The following is a 21,015-nucleotide window of genomic DNA, read 5'->3' on the forward strand; positions in this document are numbered from 1 at the left end:
ATTTGTTTTCAATACTTAACGTGCTTTTTTTTTTTATTGTCTGTCATACCTCAGTCAACGGTGGTTGGTCTACCTGGACGGAGTGGTCTGTGTGTAACAATCGCTGTGGAAAAGGTTATCAGAAACGCACTAGGACCTGCACCAATCCAGCCCCACTCAACGGTGGATCCTTCTGCGAGGGTCAAAGTGTCCAGAAGATAACCTGCACCACAATGTGCCCAGGTAAAATCATTTCTTAGGGACATGTATCTCTCACACACGGGCACACAGAGACAATATGTGGATTTACTTCCCTGAGTAAACTTTCTGTGATAGGCTGTTAAATGCTCTGTCCAGGAGCTTACGTTCCCAGAATGTTGCTTTTGCTTACTAATGCAGTCAGCATTTTAATGGAGCAATATTAATTACACTGCATGAATACATAAAACAGGACACAGAGTGCTTCAAATAATCTGAGATGAAATCCTACTGCTGCAGAAATTTTGGGCCATGAACTAACCCCATGTGATGTAAAAGATCTGAGTAACACTGAAAGCTTCAAATCTTAGAGGATAACTTTCAAACAACTGTGCGGAGTGGCATATCACATGTATGTGGCCACACGTAGTTTTCCCATAGTTTTTTTATAATCATAAAATGTTTGATTGCCCACAACATAACATGTATGTAGGACAGTGTGCAAATGTATGCAATGTATTGAAACCACGTATCTCATGCATTGAATGTGCATACTTACCCACCTATTCAAAAATATATGTGTATATTTTACATGTGAAAATAAAACAGGACTTGTGTAAGTCGGGATTTACATGTGGAAATCAGTGTATTTTAAAACATACCGGAGTGAAATTAGTGCACCAGTTTGATCAGGTCTTGCCCAGGTCATCAAGACCCTTCTGTTTCTTCAGCCTGAACTCTCCCCAGTTCACCCAGACGTCTCACCCAGTCAGTACTACACAATAAACATGTTTATTATTACTGACGCCAAGATAATTAGCAGGTGCAAAAGATATGCAAGTAGGTTGGCATATGTACATGCATAAGTCTTTTAAAATAACAACTGATGTGCATAACTCTTGACTCTATCCAGGGACACCCTCTAGACCACCCCTTTCTTAGGTGCTTATCTTTGCACGAAAAAGTGAAAATAAACCCACATGGTTTGGATTTTTATAAAATACAGAATGTGCGGACAGATGCTACTTACGTGCATGTATGCTAATTTTTACATACGTTAACATTTTGAAAATTCACCTTTTGGGCAGCAAAAGACCTGGATCTCTTGAAAGCCATGAAAATAAAGTGGAAGTGAGTGCTAAAAATGATTTTGGCCAAAATATGTTAAGTAACAGTAACTTAGGCCTGGATTTATCAAAATGCGATAGTTTGATGGACTCTCTACTTGGGTAACATCAAGCTAGGTGGAGAGAACATTGCCCAAATCTCATCTTTGGGTGAGTTTTCTCTCTCCGTAGGTCATTAAATCTTCACAAGAGAGCACTGTTCTGTTCGTACGTCTCACGTTGAATGTCAAAGTGGCCCCTAACCCCCTACACTAATACCTAAACCTCACCTCGAGTTACTAGGGGGGCCTCCCATAGGGATACAAATACCTATCTAGGGAGAGGATATCATGGCTAGTCTCTCTCTCTCTCTCTCTCCTCCAAATCTACTAAAACAGCCCTTTCAGGAGACATCACCACTACAAAAAAGGTGCTATCACATGTGAAAACACCTCAGTGCATTTTGATAAATGTCCCCCTTACTTTGCAATCAATCTTAAGTTCAAATAGCTAACCAGGAGATCTCAAAACTACAAGTATTACACATGTAGATTTACATATCTACCAATCAATACAAGTAGTAGATTCACAAAACTGACATTTTTTGTTGAGTGTATCTGTATTAACTGTTCTACCTCCTGAAGGGTAAAATTTTAAAAGAGATGCTCGCATTAGATGGCCCCTGTTCGCAAGTATATGGGTCAAGAGTGAGCAGCTCTGATTTTAAAACCAGCAAATTACGCGCATCCAGGGCATTCCAGGGCAGAGCCAACATTCACGTGCATAAATCCCGGTTTTAAATCCAGCAAATGCAGCGCACGTCAGGCTGTTACCTGCGCATATTTACTTCTGCTCTTTATCAGGTGTAAGTCTAAAATAAAAAACTCGCTACAGCCAAAAGCTGACAAGGTGAGGGGTCTGGGGAAACCGAGGAAAGTGCAGGCCGAATAACCAGAGGGGTCTTGATGACCTAGGGATAGAGTGGGCAAACTGGTGGACAAAGTGGTTAAACTGGTTATTTCCTTCACGCACGAATGTTTCAAAATGTGCTCGCTTGCGCGTGTAAAAGCCAAGTCCTAAGGAAAGATACGCGATTAACGTTTCCTCGCATAACCACTTAAAATTAAGGGCACATCCATGCACCCTAGGCTTATTTTTTTTGCCCTTACAATTTTAAATTCCACCGTATGTGTGTGCTGGCGTCCACATATGTGCTTATGTGAGTGAACGTGCGCTCATTTTAAAGTTACCATCCCTGTCTTTCTGGGTTTGTTTGTTTTTTTTCGACAGAGGATGGTGCATGGACAGGCTGGAGCAAGTGGTCCACTTGTGGGACAGAGTGCACCCATTGGCGCAAGAGAGAATGCACCAACCCAATACCAAAGAATGGTGGGAAGGACTGCGAGGGTCCTACTCTACAGTCCAAAAACTGCACGGATGGGTTATGTATGCAAAGTAAGCAACCGCGTGTGGATATGACTTGGGGGTAGGGAGGCGTGACACACGTAGATTTGGCAGAACTGGAAAAAACATGAAAACTCGCTGACCTATTATTATTATTATTGCTCAGTTAGGGCTTAAGTATATTTATGCAGCTTGAGGTTAAATAATTTACACAAAGTCATGCAGAGTGCCAGTGGCAAAGCTCCGGATAGAGCCCAAACAGAATAGCACTTTTTGGCTATCTTCCTTCTGACCATTGCAGTGCATGTCCTCCCTGCATTTTCAAGTTACATAAGGAATGTACCAAGGGAGCAAATCCTATCTGATATGTAAACTTGCAGAAAAAGCAAACTAGATAACATTTTCAGAAACTGTAAAAAAAAAAAAAAAAAAAGAAAAAGCATATTTTGAGATTGTTATGTATGATTTGGTAGGTGCTCCTAAGAGATATTTTGCCCCTTAGAAGAGTAATAACAAAACAGAATTCAAGGAAAAGGTCCTGTGGGAATCGTGTTTTGAAGTAACTTGTCTATTGTGATTTTTGTAGTTGTAATTACTGAGTGTGAGGCAAGTCTCCAGCAGGATCTAGGACAATTCAAATATGAACTCCATTCTGGCCATATATACAATACACGCATACGTTCTGCTTATCATTTCTGGAGCAGTATTTGATATATATATTTAACTGCCGTACTGAAAAATATGGTAGAAGACAGACATTTGTAGTTCTAAGAGTTGTTGTTCCCTTGATGTCTAAGTTTGATTGTAATGTTTTAATAGCTTTTATTTACAACTCTGTTTATTCCTATAAATGTTATAGTCCTGCTCTGTGTTCCATCACTGCCGAGAAGATTGATTTTTTTCATGCTATATAAATCTGTGTCCAACAAACATGATCTCCACCCGTCCCCACCCGCCCCAAATTATATACTCTCTTTCTCTCTCTCTCTCTTTTCTGCCTTTTCTTTTTGTGACATTTATGTGTATTCATTCCGAGACTGAATTATATTGCTCTAAGCAAGTCTGCAACAAATAAGCCATTACACCAGAGGAGACAAGATAATACACAGGATACTGTATTCTTGGAGTTCATAGGATTAAATTATTTCCGTCTCAGAAGCATCACAATTATGTGCTATGTATAAAGCAAGAACAAAACAAAAATCTCTTTTGTGCTAGGGAACAGAGCTTAGAGCCACTTAGCGGCCAAATATAATCAAATGTGTTCTTAGTTTCAAGACATGAAAGGAAATTATTAATGTGGCAAAATTCAGGAGCAAGTTAACTCTCTTAAGGCCGGGCCATAGGCAAATGCATTGGTCTGAGACCAATATGTTGACATTCCATTGGCCCAGTGGACATATCTGGGCTTTTGTGATGAAGCTCCTTTTTAGCTGAGGGGGATTTCCTTACTAAATTTGTGCTTAGATACCTTTAGGGTCCTTGTTTTCAGTTTAAACCAAATTTCACCCATAAACTCCTGGATTTTTCCATTGGATTTAAACTAATATTCATCCTAATTTTAGGCTGATAAAAAAAAGCTGCTCCAGAGCTGCAGATGCAGCGTTTTAAGGCTTCCAGCCACTGCTGGCAGCCAGTGTGGGCCAAAGTGCATGCTGTGCTTCTAGTGCCGCCCATGCCATGTCTCAGGTCCTGCCTCTTCAACCCCCAAGCAGCCAAAGTGCCTTCTGTCTGGTGCTGCGAGTGCAATTCAAGCAGGCCCTGTCCACCAGATGCACTTTCTGGCAGGCTCCCTGCCAGAAAAGCAGGGGCAAATCTCTGCAGGCACCTTTTTTTCCCCAGGCAGTTTTCAAAGGGAGAACATGTGCCTACTTTCTCTATAAGAACTGGAGACGAAGCCACAAGGAAAAGTACTTACAGACTTTGCAACAATCCATGTACTTTTTAAAAACTGCTCCCAAAGAGTGCAGATTTCTTTTAAGGACCTCAAATGTTGGTACACTTAAGTTGGTCAAGCAAGCAAATTAACAGGGTCATTCATCAAATTGCGTTATGGCATTAATGCCCATGATAATGCATGTGATAGTTATGGTACCACGTGGCGCAAATGCAAATTTTTCAAAGGGGCAGGATTAACGAAAATGAGGGGCATTATTGCACACTTTTAACGCTGGAAATAACTGTGCCTAATGATTTATTTAATCTTGATTTCTATTAGGAATTTTATGCATTGTTAGATTTAATTTATTACTGTATGCAAATTTTTGGTTACATTAAGGCTTTTATTTTCTTTTAACTTTTGATTTTGTAATGAATTTGTAAACCGTTGTGAAGGTAAACACCAAACATCGATATATAAAACTGACTAAATAAAATACCTTTTTTTCCTGGTGTTAAGCTGTGTGAAATGCCCAAAATGCAATTTGTGATAAAGATTGCAAATTGCATTTGGAGAGAGAGAGAGAGAGAGCACCTCTGGGGAGACCTTCACAGTATTCAACTATTTATATCACTATAGGAGGGCCAGCTAATAACTAGAGGTGAGGTTTTGGTGGTGGTCTAGTGTTTTGGAGCCAGTTTTACATGCAGAGTGAGATGAATGAACAGCACAGTACACCTCAGTGAACATTTGACGTCATTTGAAGTGAGGAAAGTTTCACAAAGATGAGATTTCTACAATGTTCTTTTGCCCTAGCTTGATAGCACCCTGGCATAGAGTCCATCAAGCTAGGGCGAGAGAGCATTGTAGAACTCTCACTGCAGCATATCTTCTAAAAACAGGAACCAAAGTATTAAAATAACAAGAAACTTGCATACATCATCACAATATAAATACAGAACCATCAGCCTGTAACCCAGTGCATTTTAGACAGCTGCATTGGCAGGCACCTGGAAATTAAAGCTGTGGAAAGACAGCACAAGAGTAGCAGGAGGATTATTGGTTGTCCTGAGGGGAAAACTTGTTTCATCCTGACCCAGAACTTGATCCATTCAGTTTAGATTATTCTCAGATCCTGAAGCATTCCTGTGATCTAAATCAGGCACAGGATTGTGCCTAATAAACAGGTATAGCCAGAAAGTATAGTGTTGTATTGACGCACCTCATATAGATGTCCATCTCCCAAAATGTCTTATCTTCAAGAGAAGGAAATGTTTCTTTCTGCGAGACCATCGACGACATAAATAATCTATTGCTTATTTCTGTAATCTCTCTGTACTGCCTTTGGTTAGATCACATACCGGTTACTTTACATTTCAAAGTTACTATCATTTTATTAAATAATATGACTATTAAAAATGCCTAATAATCTTAAAGTATGAAAAGCAAAGGAATCAATCATCTATACTATTTCTGGACTATTTGGCAAGTTGTCAACAAATGTCGGTTTTATACTTTATTGTTACCACTGATTCCTATGTTACTGATTGTAACTCGCCATGTTATGATTTATTTTTTTTAATTTGGGAAGGTTTGTTTTTGAGTTAACTTATGTATCTTGTCTTCCAACAGTATATTACTGTATGAAGGTATACCACAATCTTCTATATAGAATAGAAATACATAAACTACTTAGCACACCAGATTTTGTCTGTCGGCCCTCTGTGAAGTACACATGCACACCCCATCATCCACTGAGGAGCCTTTTGCATATAGCGTGGAACTTGCGCACATGCTCGCCAAGCTACATGCATAGCTCAGAGTGTACATGTAGGACTTCCAAGTCACAGGCATACAGTCTGAGCTATGGGCGTAAGGGCATGAATTCCAAGTTACGTCCTTATGCTGCACTGCATGGGGACTGGTGGGCTGAGCATTAGTGGTGTGCAGGCCCAAAAAATGTAATTTCCTTTTTTTTTTTTTCATTTTTGGAGATTTTTTTAAATTCCGAAAATCGTTATGTTTAATGTTTATTTCATTTTGGTACTTTTGGCAAAACAAAATAAACTTTTAAAACCCCTGAAAAAGAAATGAGTGAAAAAAATGAAGCCTCTGGTACCTCTCTCCCAATCCAACAAATGGTGCCAGGGCTGGGAACCACCCCGACCCCCACTTACCCCATCTGCGGGGGCCACTGCAAATTAAAAGGGGCAGGACGGTGCCTAAAATAACTCCATCAGTACCCAGATCAGCACCATAGTGATGTCAAATGGTGATAATCTCAGGGCCGGCCGGCACTATTTTCTTGTATGAATTTATGTTTGTATGGCCGTACAGGAAAATGGCACCTGCTGGCCCTGAGACTGGCACCATTTTAAAGTCACTATGGATCTGATCTCAGGGCCAACTTGACATTTCCTACTTCATTTGAAACAAATGCACATCTCTACTGAGTCATGTGCATGCTAGCACACATGCACACCCCATCCACCAGTGAAGAACATAGGTTGTTAGTGGGCACGGGAGCTGTGGGCACTGGCAGAGCCACAGGAAGCCAGAGAGCTGTGGGACCAGATGGAGCCACAGTGACAGGTGACCTGGAAAAGAGGGCTGCAGACCTGGGTAGAATCAGACATGGGTGGGAAAGGGGAAATTTGCAAGACTGCTAAGGTCAGGTCAGGTCTGAGCTGGAAGGGGGGATGAAAGTGCTGGGTTCAAATTAAGTGGGAGGGAATAGGAGGGGAGACAAGAGGGTAAAGAGAGCATTGAGATCAGGCTGGGGAGATGGTTGGTGTGTGCCAGAGTTAGGGTAGGGAGGAGGAATAGAGTTCTGGACTCGGTCTGGGGAACGATGTCACAGTTTATTCGGATTGGGATAGGGCTGGCAGTCAGAGTACATTAGGGTCAGGCTGGGAAGTAGGATCAGAATGTTCTGTGCTCTGGCTAGTGGAGGGGGGTCAGAATCTGCTGGGTTGGGCTGGAGAGGATGGGACTGAATAGGGGCCTCAGCATAGGGTATCAGTTGGTATATTATTATTAATATTATTTTTCCTGTTATAATAATTTGTAGAGTGCACACTGCCCTGTAGAAGAATAAGGAATTTAATCAGGAAAAGTGTATAAGGTGCAGAGCTCTACAAGAAACACCAAAACAGACAGATGCTGAAAGTGGCAGGCACTGGCCCAGAAGAAAGTGTTGCATTATCTGAATTCCTAATTCACCGTATGCGTTCTTGCCTTGTGCAGCTGCTGGAGGGCCCCAGTTAATCCCTCGGCAGTCTTGATTATCCTTGTTTCATATGACTAGCTCCTTAATGTCATGGCCTGCAGATGGAGAGAATCCTATGGATTCCTATTAAGAGGAACATTTTATCTTTAGAGGGGGAACAGAGATAGTATTTGGGTGGGTTTTAGCTCCCCCATGAGGATGGTGATCTCCTTGTCTATATAAACCCCTGCCGCCATGGAATGTTTGGTTGACATTCCTAGGGGCAGCCTGTCCCTTTGCTGCTCTCTGGGTTTGAGATCTGGGTAAAGTGAAGAAGACAGGGCACCTTTCCTTATTTTTACCATGGTTGTTGGAAGCCTTTTTTTTCTCTGAGGAGGAAGTTTTTCTACCCTTCCAACCTTTTGGTTTGGTTTCTGTGTTTTCTTTCCCTTAAAGAACTTTCTTTTGATACGTTTTCTGGCTATCCTAGAAGGAGGTGGCATCTCTCACTGGGAGAGAACCAGCGGACCATCAGTGTCCTTGTGGCGGAATGAATCTGCCTTCATTCCCAGGGAGAAGGTCTTAAGTGAAGTTGGAAGACCAGCGGCATCATTCAGATATATCCATGACGATCCCAAGAGGATCATCCAGGCAAGGGAGGAGCACAAAGATACCATCTGGGTACGAACCAGAAGGGAGGACAATAGGGAGTAACTGGAGTAAATGTATGAGAAATAGGATTTCACACTGACACAACTAAATTGGGCTAAGATCCTATGGTCCATCTATTGGGAGGAAGCTTTAAAATTACCCCAGTGTTTTGAAAGCACAAGGAATAAATTATATAATTGAAATTGGGCTTTAACTACCAGCTAAATTGATTGGAAGAATAAAGTCACAAATGTATGGGATATGCTGAACTATAAAGAAAGACTTTGAAGAGCTGTAAGATACCTGATTATCAATGTTTCCATCCTTAATCAGTAAAAGTTTAAGTAGGAAACTGCATCAGCTTTCAGAGTGATCATTAATGCTGTTTATGATTGACTTTAATGCTTAATTGAAGACTTAAACAATGCACAGGGCCTGGACACTCAGATGAGAGTAACATTAGGAGAGAACTGTAACAGCTAAAACTGTGCTGGAGGTGTAGTTCTTGGGGTCCTGCAGGGGCTCGCAAGCCCAGAAGTTACATAGGCTATGCTTGTGTGAATTTACTTTATTTATTTAAAGGAATTTATATCCCACACCCTCCAAGGTTCAGGGCAGGTTACATAATAACATATATAGTTTAAAACTAACAATAGACCGAGCAAACACTTAGGGGTCGATTTTAAAAACAACACGCGCACATGGACGTGCCACACGTTATAAAATCCAATGGCCGCACGCACATGTGTGCCAAATTTTAAAAGTTGCAGCACGCGCAAGGGGGGGAATTTTCACTAAGTACGCGCGGCAACGGAATCGGGCCTCCCCCAGTTCCCTCTCAGTCCACTCCAATAAAGGAGCGGACTGGGAAGGAAATTCCCTACCCCACTACCTAACCTTCTTCCCTCTTCCCCTCTCTTCCCTGCCCCCCTAAACCTAACCCAAGTAACCGCCAATTTTTTATTTCAGTTCTTATTTCTCCTCTGGAGCAGAAGTAATCTGGGCGTGCCGGCCGGTTCCCCAGGACAGCGTTTAATAGTGCTGTCCCGGCCTGCCCCCTGCCCAGACCCCGCCCCCTGCTCCACCCCTTCTGAGAGGCCCGGCACTTGTGCGTGCATCGGTGGTTACGTGCATGGACGGGCCCTTTACAAAATACACGCAGCGCACGCAGGGCCCGGCCACACGCATATCCGCCGGTATTGGCGAGCGGGAGCCTTTAAAAATGTGCTTGTTTTTTATTAATGTAATAAAATAATAGTCATCAAAACAAAAAATGATTTATTTATTGACAGGAATTTATATATATGTATATGTATATATTTATTAGGGATGTGCATTTGTCTAGGATGAATTAGGAAATTTCAACAACATTGCCTAATTCGTCCTGGTTCGGGGAGCCCGAAACCTAAACGAGTTTTTCCCGAAATTTTGCACGGTAGCATAAAAATGTAGTTACGCGCATGGCCGGGCCCTGCGGATGGTGCGCGCAGGGCCCGGCCATGTGCATAACTGCTGGTATTTGCTCACGCAGGCCTTTGAAAATAGTACATATATATATATAAATATTAGAGATGTGCTTCGTTTTCGGCCCGCTGCAGGAAATTTCGTATTTCCCGTGGTTCGGGTCTTTTAAATTCGGGGGGACCTGAATTTCAGTTTAAAACCGAATTTAAAAGGCCCGAACCATGGGAAATATGAAATTTCCCGTGGCGGGCTGAAAACTGAGCTCGAACCAAAGGGTTCGGGCTTCGCACATCTCTAATATTTATATATATATGTACATATATATATGTATATATTTATATATAGTACATTTTCAAAGGCCTGCGCGTGCAAATACCAGCAGATATGCGCATAAGTGCCGGGCCTCTCAGAAGGGGTGGGCAGGGCATGCACCAGCAGCTGGCTGGCGCGCAAAATCTACTGCTCCTCCAGAGGATCAGCAAGGTAAAAAAATTTTTTAAAGTGTGAGGTAGGGGATAGGAATCGAGGAGGAGAGGGGAACAAATAGGAATGGCAGGGTTAGGCATAGGAAAGTTCCCTCCAAGTTTGCTCCTTAATTGGAGTGGACTGGGAGGGAACTGGGGGAGGCCCGATTGCATCGCCGTGTATGGGCTTAAAAATTTCCCCCACCCCCGCGCACGAAAGAGGCCATCTGCACGCATATGCGTGCACAGATGTTAAAATCTGCCATGCATGTGCGTGCAGATATAGTATTTTATAACACATGCGTGCAACTTGCGTGTGTTATAAAATAGCCTGCATACATGTGCGTGCACCAGGAACTCCGCGCACATGGATGGGTGCACGCTCCTTTGAAAATCGACATAGTGCAGAGATCCTGTCAGATCCTTACCAAGAAGTATTCAGATTATTTGATTTGTGTGGGGAGGATACATAGTAAATCTGTGGGTAGGAAGAGTTCCCCAACAAGAGATCATGTACATAGTGTATTCCCCTGATATAACTACTCAGACCACCATTTTAGAGTATGGATTTTCTGTTTCCCTATCAGGGGCAGCATGCCATGGCTATCTTAATGCCTTCATGGAGCCTATTATTTTGGATATTGAAGTTTCTTTCCACCCTCCCTACCTTGTTTATATTTTTATGCTGATTTATTTGAGCTCTTGAGTACCCATTAACTAGGGACTCGGTTATTTTCTTTTCTACTCTAATATCAAAGGGAAAGGTCCCTTCACTATAAAGGAACTTGAGGATCATCTGTATCCAGAGGAGGGATGACATAGTTATCCAGGGGAAAAGAAAGAGAGGGTGGAGAGGTGGAATTGGAATGGACCCTCCAAAGGGCCAGGAACATCAACTGGAGATTTTTGGAGAAAAAGAGTAACAGACGTATCGCTTTGATACTAAAGGGGAGAAGAGGAGAATAATCGGTGCCATTCAGCTGCTGTCAGGAAACTAAAGAGTGTAAGAAGACAGCAATGAGAGGAGGAGATAAATGTTTGCATAAAATTGATTTTATCTTTAATATTTCACCTACATTGGGAGGGAAGAACTAAACGTGCCCTATGCCAATGGGATGGAAGAAACGTCATAACAAAGACCAAATTAATTGGCTTTACCATCCTAAATTTTAACCAAGATTTTGAGAAGTAGCACATTTATTGAGAGATACTTGTAGCATCGATAAGTGATCCAAAGAGCTCTAAAAATTATTTTCATCTGTTCACAACTCAGTAAAAATAATGTTGGAAACTAAAGTCAGTGTGTTTTTTACTGCCTAGTAACAATTATTAGTGCTGTTATCATTAGTACAATACTATGAACTGGGACTTAAGCACTTGCAATTCACAGGGCCTTGAAAGTCATCTACATGAGAACATAAGACAGCCATACTGGGTCAGACCAAATGTCCATCAAAGCTTGGTACTGTTTCCAAAAGTGGCCATCCCAGGTCACAAATTCCATGCAGGATCCCAAAGAGTAGTTAGATTCCAAGTTGCTTATCCTAAGAATAAGCAGTGGATTTCTGCAACTGTACCTTAATTGTTAATGGACTTTTCCTTCAGGAACTTGTCCAAAACTTTTTTAAACACATCTACACTAATAGCTTTCACCATAACTTCTGGCAGTGAATTACAAAGCATAATTATGCATTGAGTAAATATATTTTATCTTATTAGTTTTAAATGTTATTGCCTAGTAACTTCATTCTGTGTTCTTTGTAGTTTTTAAAAAAGTAAACAACAGATTCATATTTATTCATTTTTTCCACTCATTTTATAAAACTCTATCATATCTCTCTTCAACCATCTTTTCTCCAAGCTGAAGAGTCCTAACCTCTTTAGCCTTTCTTCATAGGGGAATTGTTCCATCTCCTTTATCATTTTGGTCACCCTTCTCCATACCTTTTCTAATTCTGCTATGTCTTTTTTGAGATATGGCGACCAAAACTTCTCACAATACTCAAGATGAGGTCACACCATGGAGCGATACAGAGACATTATTGTATTCTATGTTTTAGTCTCCATTCCTTTCCTAATAATCCCTAGCATTCTATTTGCTTTCTTTGCTGCTGCTGCTGCACAATGAGAAGAAGATTTCAACGTATTTTCAATGATGACACCTAGATCTTTTTCCAGAGTAGTAACTCCTAATGTGCAACTTTGCAATGTGTAGCCATAATTTGGGTAACTCTTCACTAAGTGCATCATTTTGCACTTGTCTACATTAAACTTCATTTGCTATTTGCATACCCAATCTCCCAGTTTTACAATGTCCTCTTGCAATTTCTCATAATCCTCTTGTGATCAAATTTGAATAATTTTGTGTCATCAGCAAATTTGATCACCTCACTTGTTGTTCAATTTCAAGATTTTTTATAAGTATATTAAAAATCAGTGGTTCCAGAACAGTTCCCCAGAGCACTCCACTATTCACCTTTCTCCATCGAGAAAGCTTACCATTTAGCCTTGCTCTCTGTTTTCTATCTTTTAACCAGTTGTCAAATCACAATAGGACACACTGCCCCTTATCCCATGACTTTTTAACTTCTTAAGAAGTCTATCATAAGAGGCTTTGTCATATTCTTTTTGGAGATCCAGATACACTATATCAGCTGGTTCACCTTTATCCACATGCTTATTTATGCCCTCAAAAAAATGTAGCAAACTTGTGAGGCAAGTCTTCCCTTGGCTAAATCCATGTTGACTTTGTCCCATTAAACTATGCCCATCTATATGTTCAGCAATTGTGTTCTTTATGATAGTGTCTACCATTTTGCCTGGCACAGACATCAGATTCATTGGTCTGTAGTTTCCTGGATTAGCTTTTGATCCCTTTTTAAAAATTGGTGTTACATTGGCAACCCTCCAGTCTTCAGGTACCATAGATGATATTACTAATAGTTTGCAGATTTCCAAAAGTAGGTCCACAATTCCATTTCTCAGTTCTTTTAGTACTCTGGGATGTAAACCATCTGGTCCAGGTGATTTGGTACTCTTTAGTTTCTCAGCTTGCCCTAATACACCTTCCAGTTCATTGAGATTTGTTTCAGTTCCTCTGAATAATTACCGTTGAATAATATTTCTGGCATGGGTATATCTCTTACATCTTCCTCAGCGAATATCAACCAAAGAATTAATTTCATCTCTCTGCTTTGGCTTTGTCATTCCTGTGCCCCTTTTACCCCTTGATCATCTAATGGTCCAACTGACTCCCTCACATGATTTTTACCTCAAATGTACCTGAAAAAGGTTTTATTATGGGTTTTTTCTTCCACAGCAAGCTTCTTTTCAAATTCTCTCTTTGCCTTCCTTATCAATGCTTTGCATTTGACTTACCAGTGCTTATGCTGTTTCTTGTTTTCTTCATTTGGATCCCTCTTCCAATTCTTGAATAATTTTCTTTTAGATATTATAGCCTCTCTCAGCTCACCTTTTAACCATGCCAGCAGTCATTTAGCCTTCCTTCCACCTTATCTAATGCATGGAATACATCTGGTCTGGGCTTCCAAGATGGTATTTTTAAACAATGTCCATGCCTGAGCTAACACTTAACCTTTGCAGTTGCTCCTTTCAGTTTTTTTTCCTAACCATTTTCCTCATTTTATCCTCTATTTGAAAGTTAAATGCTGTCACAGTAGATTTCTTTTTTGCGCTCCCTCCAGTTATTAAGTCAAATTTGATCATGTTGTGATCACTATTGCCAAGTGGTTCCAATACTGTTACCTCTTGCACCAAATCCTGTATACCACTAAGGACTAGGTCTAAAACAGTTTCCCCTTTTGTTGGTTCTTGTACCAGCTGCCCCATGAAGCAGTCATTTTTTTCATCTAGGAACTGTCCTGTTACAATATTCACCCAGTCAATACTGGGGTAATTAAAATTACTGTGTTGCTGATTTTATTTTCCCTAATTTCTTTTTGCATTTCATGATCTGTTTGTTCATTTTGACCAGGTGGACAGTAATACACCCTCACTACTATTTTATTCCGCTTTTCAGCTGGACTTTCTATCCATAAAGATTCAATATTGGATTTGGTTTCCTGCAGAACTTTTATCCTGCTTGACTCAATGCTGTCTTTAACATATATGCTACCCTCCACCAATTTGATCCTTCCTATCATTTTGATATAATTTGTACCCTGTTATGACAGTGTCCCATTGGTTATCCTTCCTCCACCAGGTCTTTGAGATGCCAATTATATTTACCTCTTCATCCAGGGCTGTACACTCTAACACTCTCATCTTATTTTTTAGACTTCTAGTATTTGTATACAGACATTTCAAAGTATGCTTTTTGTTTGTATTAACAACCTGCAAGATACATCATTCTGAACCATGCATTTCTGAGTGACTATCGGTTTTCCCCCATCATCTTTCCCCCCGCTCAGAGAATCCTGGAGATTAAAACATTTTAATCTCAAGGGACATTTACCATCATTGACTGTATTTGAGATATGGTCTCTAGAACCATTATCCAGGTTCAACCATCCCAGCAGTTACTATAATATCTATTGAAATAAAAACTATCAGGATGTAACTTACTTTTTATTTTTTGTTAATTGTATTAGTAAGAAATCCCATAAGAAATGCCATTCTGGGTCAGACTAAGTTCCATCAAGCCCAGCATCCTGTACCTGACAGTGTCCAGTTTAGGTCGCCAGTACCTGGAAGATTCCAAAAAGTAGATCTAGTTCCTCTCGCTCACTCCCAGGGATAGCAATAGCTTTCCTTAGAGTACCTGGCTAATAATGTATTTATGGACCTTTCCTTCAGGAATTTATCCAAACCTCTTCTAAACCTCGCTATGCTAGTCACCTTGACCTTGTAATCTACAGATCTTGGGCCCTGTGCGGCCTAGAGGAGAACTTAGGTACAACAACATTTTTTATTTACTTTTTAAAAGTATCCCAGCTTACTCATTCTCTTTGTTAAATAGAGCAAGGAAGACTTCTAGTTATCAACCTTCATGTATGTGTATGATCTCATAAGCTTTCTTCCCAAGATAAGAAAGCTTATGAGATCATCTTATCTGTGAGAATGTTTCCATTTAATAATGTTTGTGTTTACTGCAAAGTGTCTAGTGGATGCCATAGTGAGTCAGGATTTCAGGATTTCCACTATCAGTAGGCATGAGATACATTAGCATACACTGGGCTTCCAATGTATCAATTCATTGTGGATATCCAGAAAACCCAACTGGCTGTGAGGACCCCAGGTCAGGTTTGGGAAGCCCTGATTTAGTGTTCTGTCTTCAACACATTTTCAGGACATGTCAGGGGGGTCCAAGGGAATCCCAGTGGAGTCAGGGATGTGGCAACAGGTGGGCAAGCAAGCAAGCAGGGCAATTTCCCTGAGCTTCAAGTCAGAAGGGGGCCATGCTGTCCTTTTGAGTAGGTCTGTGAGTCTGCAAATCAAAAAGGATGGCGGAGGGAGTACCAAAAGCAACTCTTTTCCAATTGTCTTCCAGCAACTCTTTTGTTGTTTTTTTCCCCAGCATGGCTATTTGTTTTTGATTCAGATATATGCCCAGGCATGCACGTCTATATGTGTTATAGAAAGTAGGATCCATTGGTTCTGCTAGGAACTTCATATATTCACACACACAGATACACACATACGAGGAAATGTTCAATTGTCTTAGTCCAGTGTTGAAGCTTTTTTTCCTTAAACGAGTCTATTATTCAGTACAGTAACACTACTTGGGCAAATCAATAAGAGCTTTAATCAGGCTCTGTATTCTGGCACAGATCTGCAGACTGTGCCAGTATTGATTTCTGTAGGGATAAAAACAGCAGTCTTCCCCCATCCCTGGTAATTACTGTATTTTACACTTAAAGCTGTAGTTTGTGCTTACTACTCACTGTGGTATTTATGCTGCAGCTCTGCTGTCACATTTATTCAGACTAATGTTCTCACCAGTGCATACAGTCCCATGCTGAGGAGTTCATAATCTGCCCCCCCACCACTACCAGCACCACCACCAAACACAAAAGAAATGAATAGTTACTCTATCAGCACATCTGAGAAAAGACAGCAATCTGGAATGAATAGAAAGAAAAGCAATGAACATTTCTGACGGCCAGTTCTCCTCCATGATCCTATAATATGTACTGTAGCATTGCTAACATTTGCATAAACTAAATTACACACTTCTGAGCTCCTGGGAGCCACTCATCCTAAGTAAATGTTATCCATTAACCATTCAGAAAGCTACCAGACACTATGCTAAAATTATATAAATAGCATACAAGTTTGGAAGTGCATAAAACTACTTTAGCCAATAATTGAAAATGACAAAATTGCAGGATATTTATCTCTATGTAGCCTCTTCATACAGAAAAAAAATCAACAACCTGTTGCCTATTCATGAAGTGCCCTGACTTGTGACATTACCATAGCCTGCCTGGCAACTCACTCCTAACCGGCTGACGCGTTCAACCACTCTGGGGTTTTTTAAATCCCATTTCTAAGTATTCTGGGAGTCGTAGTCATGCTTTTCGAAATAACAAATTCAGGACTACAAAGCAAAGGGTCCTATGAGATGAAGTTTAAAACCCAAGACTGGGTGAAGGTTATTCCTTATGTGGTGTAGATCTAGCACTCCGCAGTCCTGCATACCGTGGGTAAGTAATGATAGTCCCCAAGGTCTGCAAAGCTCCCTGGATTTCAGATTAACCATGAGATGCAAAGTAGTATATTTCTTAGGCTGCAACCTCTGGGCCTTCTCCTAAAGTCCACCTTTCCACCCACAAGACGAGCTGGGAAGCCTCATGCCCTACCTGGCACCCCTCAAAACCCCCAGGCTGCCGGAAGCACATAGTGCGATCATTGTGCTCCTGGCAAAATCCATCATTATGTTGTCGATAGCAATGCTGGTAGCATAAGCTTCCAGTATTGCTGTCAGCTATTACACTCTGAAAAGTCCACCCTAAAATAACTGTTGATTTAGAAGAAAATGCCATCTTTCAATACATGGACCATCAGGGTGGGCTGCATTGCTGTCAGAGCCCACCACTGGCAGTGCAATAATTGCACCATGTTCTCAGCTGCCTGGCAGTTTTGGAGGGAGCTAGGTGGACCAGGAAGGTTCCGGATTAGCTTGAAAGTGGGAGGCTTGGATTTAGGAGCAGGCCCAGAGCCCACAATAAATATTCAAAGGGCGGGAGCTCCTCAGGCCAACAAGCCTGAATTGTGCAAAATGGGTCAAGTGCTGTGACCCACTCTAGTTGTAATCCTTTAGTGGGGCCTGCAATGTTGGGAAGGAGGTTTTCGGCATGTAACTGTTTTTAATATTTTTGTGACAAGGTACTATAACAAAGGCACCTGTCCCCATGAGCTTATATGTCTCTGGTCTGAGCAACACAACACAAGGACTTGAGTGGCTTGAGCTGCTTTTAAGTCCCCGGCATGGAAAGCATGCACCGACTAGGCAGCTCATTACTGAAATAAATAAAGATTACAAGCAAGAAAAGCTGCAGAGAACTGACTGTGAATGTGGAGTAAGTGTTCACTGCTCTCCCAAAGCCTCCCCCTCCCCCTCCTGAGGTCAGCCATGCTTACGCTCCTGCAGAAAGTGCGTTGGACCGGTGGGAGGCTCGGTACTGCCTGGGAAAGCAAGGGACATTCTTCCCAATGGGGAGAGAGAGGGAGGAGAGATCCAGAAGACTCCACAGCATCGGAGGTGTGAAAGGAAGGACAGAGACTGGGTGTCGTGTAAAGTCCACACAAACCTTAGGAACTTGTGCCAGCAGAAAGAAATCCTGGGAGAGAAACTGGAAAGAATTTCTCAGGAAGGGGACTGGTAGCAAGGTCCTCCCCCACTACCCTCCCTATACTTGAGCCACACCTTGTTGTTGTTTTTTTTCAAGAGCCTACAGTGTTGGCTGCTGGCAGTCCTTTTGTTTGGTGCTGGGAATGTTCTCTAGCCAATAGTGACCCTTTATGACTGTTGCAGACACATATATACACACATGTGTGCATGTCTAATTGTTGTCCCTGTTGATGCTGTGGCTATTACCCTTGCTGTTTGTTTAATTACCATTGCATTTATGTCGTTTCTCCTGTAACTACCGGTAAGTGTAATGTGGTGTTTAAAATGACAGCATGTTATCTTATATCCTGTGTCTCCCTCCTCAGGAAGAGGAGTATTAAGGGCCGGATTTTAAAAAGGTCACGCGCGCCGGGCTTATTTTCAAAAGGCCCAGCGATGCGCGTTAAGCCCCGGGATGCGCGAAAGTCCCGGGGCTTTACTAAAGGGGCGTGGGTGGGGTGGGGGCGGGCCGGGGTCAGGCTCCCGGCAGAGCGGCCATATTTGCCGCTGTGCCGGGGATCGCCCGCCGGCAGTCGGCCGGTGCGCGCAACTTGCACCTGCCCAGAGGCAGGCGCAAAAGGTAAAATAAAGGTCAAGGGGGGTGTTAGAGAAGGGCTGGAGGGGGGGGGAAAGGTTAGGGGAAGGGGTAGGAAGGTCAGGCTTAGGGGTAAGGGAAGTTCCCTCTCAAGCCGCTCCGATTTTGGAGGGGCTTGGGAGGGAACGGGGGAAATTGTGCACCACTTTGCGTGCGCCAACCCCGGATTTTTATAATATGCGTGTGCAATGCGCGCGCATGTTATAAAATCGGGCGTACATGTGCGTGCGCCGGGTAGCGCGCACACATGTAGGCCGCGTGCGCTTCTTTTTAAAATCTACCCCGAATTGCACCGAGTCAGGGGTGCTTAAGTCATTTCCCCAGTATCTAAAGAACCCGCAGGCCCCATCCGGTCCTGCTACACGTGGGCTGCTGGGATCTTCCGCTGCAGCCCCCCCTCCAGCTATTGGTGGCAGATATTCCCACATCGCCTGGTGGGGGCTCTTACATTTTGAATCTAGCTGGTTAAGGTTGATGTTATCTAGAGCAGTGTTTCTCAACAGGTGTGTCGGGACACACCGGTGTGTCACAGGGCCAGCTGCCTCCTTATCGGCCTGTGTGGGAAATGGTTGACTTCTCTTACACTGGGCGTGACGGGAGGCTGCTCTCACTTCCTTGGCTTCTTTCCGGCCCAGTGGGAGGCTGTTTCCTCCTTCACCCAGATCTGAGCCAGACAACATTGCCAGCTCCTGCTGTTCTGGGCCCGATGGGACACAAATTTTATCTTCCCTGCTGAGTCTGGGAGGGATGCTGCTGCTGATCTCTTCACCCTGTGGAGGGTGGGGGGAAAGGAGGTTGAAGATGCTGAGCAGATAGAATTAGGAGAGGGAGCGTGGGGACTGCTGAGCAGAAAGGGATGACAAACAGGAGGTTGGGAGAGCTGGGCAGGGAGGGGGGTAGGGACGTGGGGGGAGGTCAGGAATGCTGGGCAAGGATGTGAGTGTGAGCAAAGGATTGAAAGGGAGTAATTGGGAGAAGTGAAGGATGATGGCGACATGGAGCGAGAGTGACAAGGGGTGCAAGAGCCATATGTTAGCCTATTGTTATCTTCGTTCACTTGAATTGTTACTCCAGTTATACCCCTTGTTAAATGTAAACCGATCCGATATGGTTATTTACTATGAAGGTCGGTATATAAAACTGTTAAATAAATAAATATGTCAGTTTGGGGAATGTGCATTTCTTTTCTCTTTGAATTTTGCTTAGTGCAGGAAGAAATATATTTCTGTTTCTAGTTCTCCAGTTTTACATGGCATGCAGAGTGGCTTTTTGAGGTTTCCACTCCAGTTTTTGTCTCTACATTTGTAATTTTTGGTCTTTTATTCTGTATTTGGTGAAGGTCGGATCCGTATGTGTGACCGAGGTGAGGTATTTTTCCAGTAGGTAGGGATTTGTATCAGTCTTCTTTGCTGTGTTTTCTCATTCTCAATAGGAGATGCACTGGTGGTGCACTGCTGCCTTGTCAAAGGTAGGGATATTTCTGTCTGAGTTCTTGGAGTTAGTATTGCTACGGTATGGCAGGTATGCAACATATTTGCTGTTTTTTTCTCAGGTTTTGTATGTGCCTGGTAGTAAGGCAGTTTGTTACTGAGATAGTACCAGAATCAGAATATATTTTTTATATGGTGAGTTGTACAGGTAAATCTCCTCTGCATCCATTCAGGCCGATACAGTACAGTGACTCCGGCGGAGCGCACTGTTAACCCGCGATTGGACGCGCGTTTTGGATGCGCTAGCTTTACCCCTTATTCAGTAAGGGGTAAAGCTAGCGATTTAATATCATGGCGATATTAAGTCGGAGGTCCCAAAAGTTAAAAAAAAGTTGAAAAAAAAACAATTTGAAATCGGCCCACGGCTCGCGGGTTGAAAACCAGACGCTCAATTTTTCCGGCATCCGGTTTCCGAACCCGTGGCTGTCAGCGGGCTCAAGAGCCACCGCCGGCAAAATCAAGCGTCGGCTGTCAAACCCGCTGACAGCCGCCGCTCCTGTCCAAAAAGAGGCGCTAGGGACGCACTAGTGTCCCTAGCGCCTCTTTTTACCGCCGGCCCTAATTTAAATATTTTAGTTTACTGAATTGCGCACACGGGACACTGGCCTGTGCGCGCGCCGGGAGAGCGCGCCCGCTCTCCTGCGAACTTTACTGTATCGGCCTGATTGTTTGGGGACCTGGGGGGGGAGGGTCCTATGGATTGCAGAGCATATATTTACATTTAG

At 42.6% G+C, this 21,015-nt stretch overlaps 1 protein-coding gene across 2 annotated transcripts in view; it reads left to right on the forward strand.

Annotated features, from left to right (window-relative positions):
• Positions 1-21,015, forward strand: part of UNC5C (unc-5 netrin receptor C) — a 667,077-nt gene that overhangs the window by 540,111 nt on the left and 105,951 nt on the right. Inside the window, exons 6-7 of one of the 2 annotated variants that reach the window (XM_029597494.1) lie at positions 55-222; positions 2,574-2,738. In XM_029597494.1, coding sequence (XP_029453354.1) covers positions 55-222; positions 2,574-2,738 — 333 coding nt within the window. The remainder of the gene's footprint in view (positions 1-54; positions 223-2,573; positions 2,739-21,015) is intronic. The other variant, XM_029597498.1, reaches the window with a different exon arrangement.

Source organism: Rhinatrema bivittatum, chromosome 1, assembly GCF_901001135.1.
Source record: "Rhinatrema bivittatum chromosome 1, aRhiBiv1.1, whole genome shotgun sequence".
In the NCBI taxonomy this organism is placed as follows: Eukaryota; Metazoa; Chordata; class Amphibia; order Gymnophiona; family Rhinatrematidae; genus Rhinatrema; species Rhinatrema bivittatum.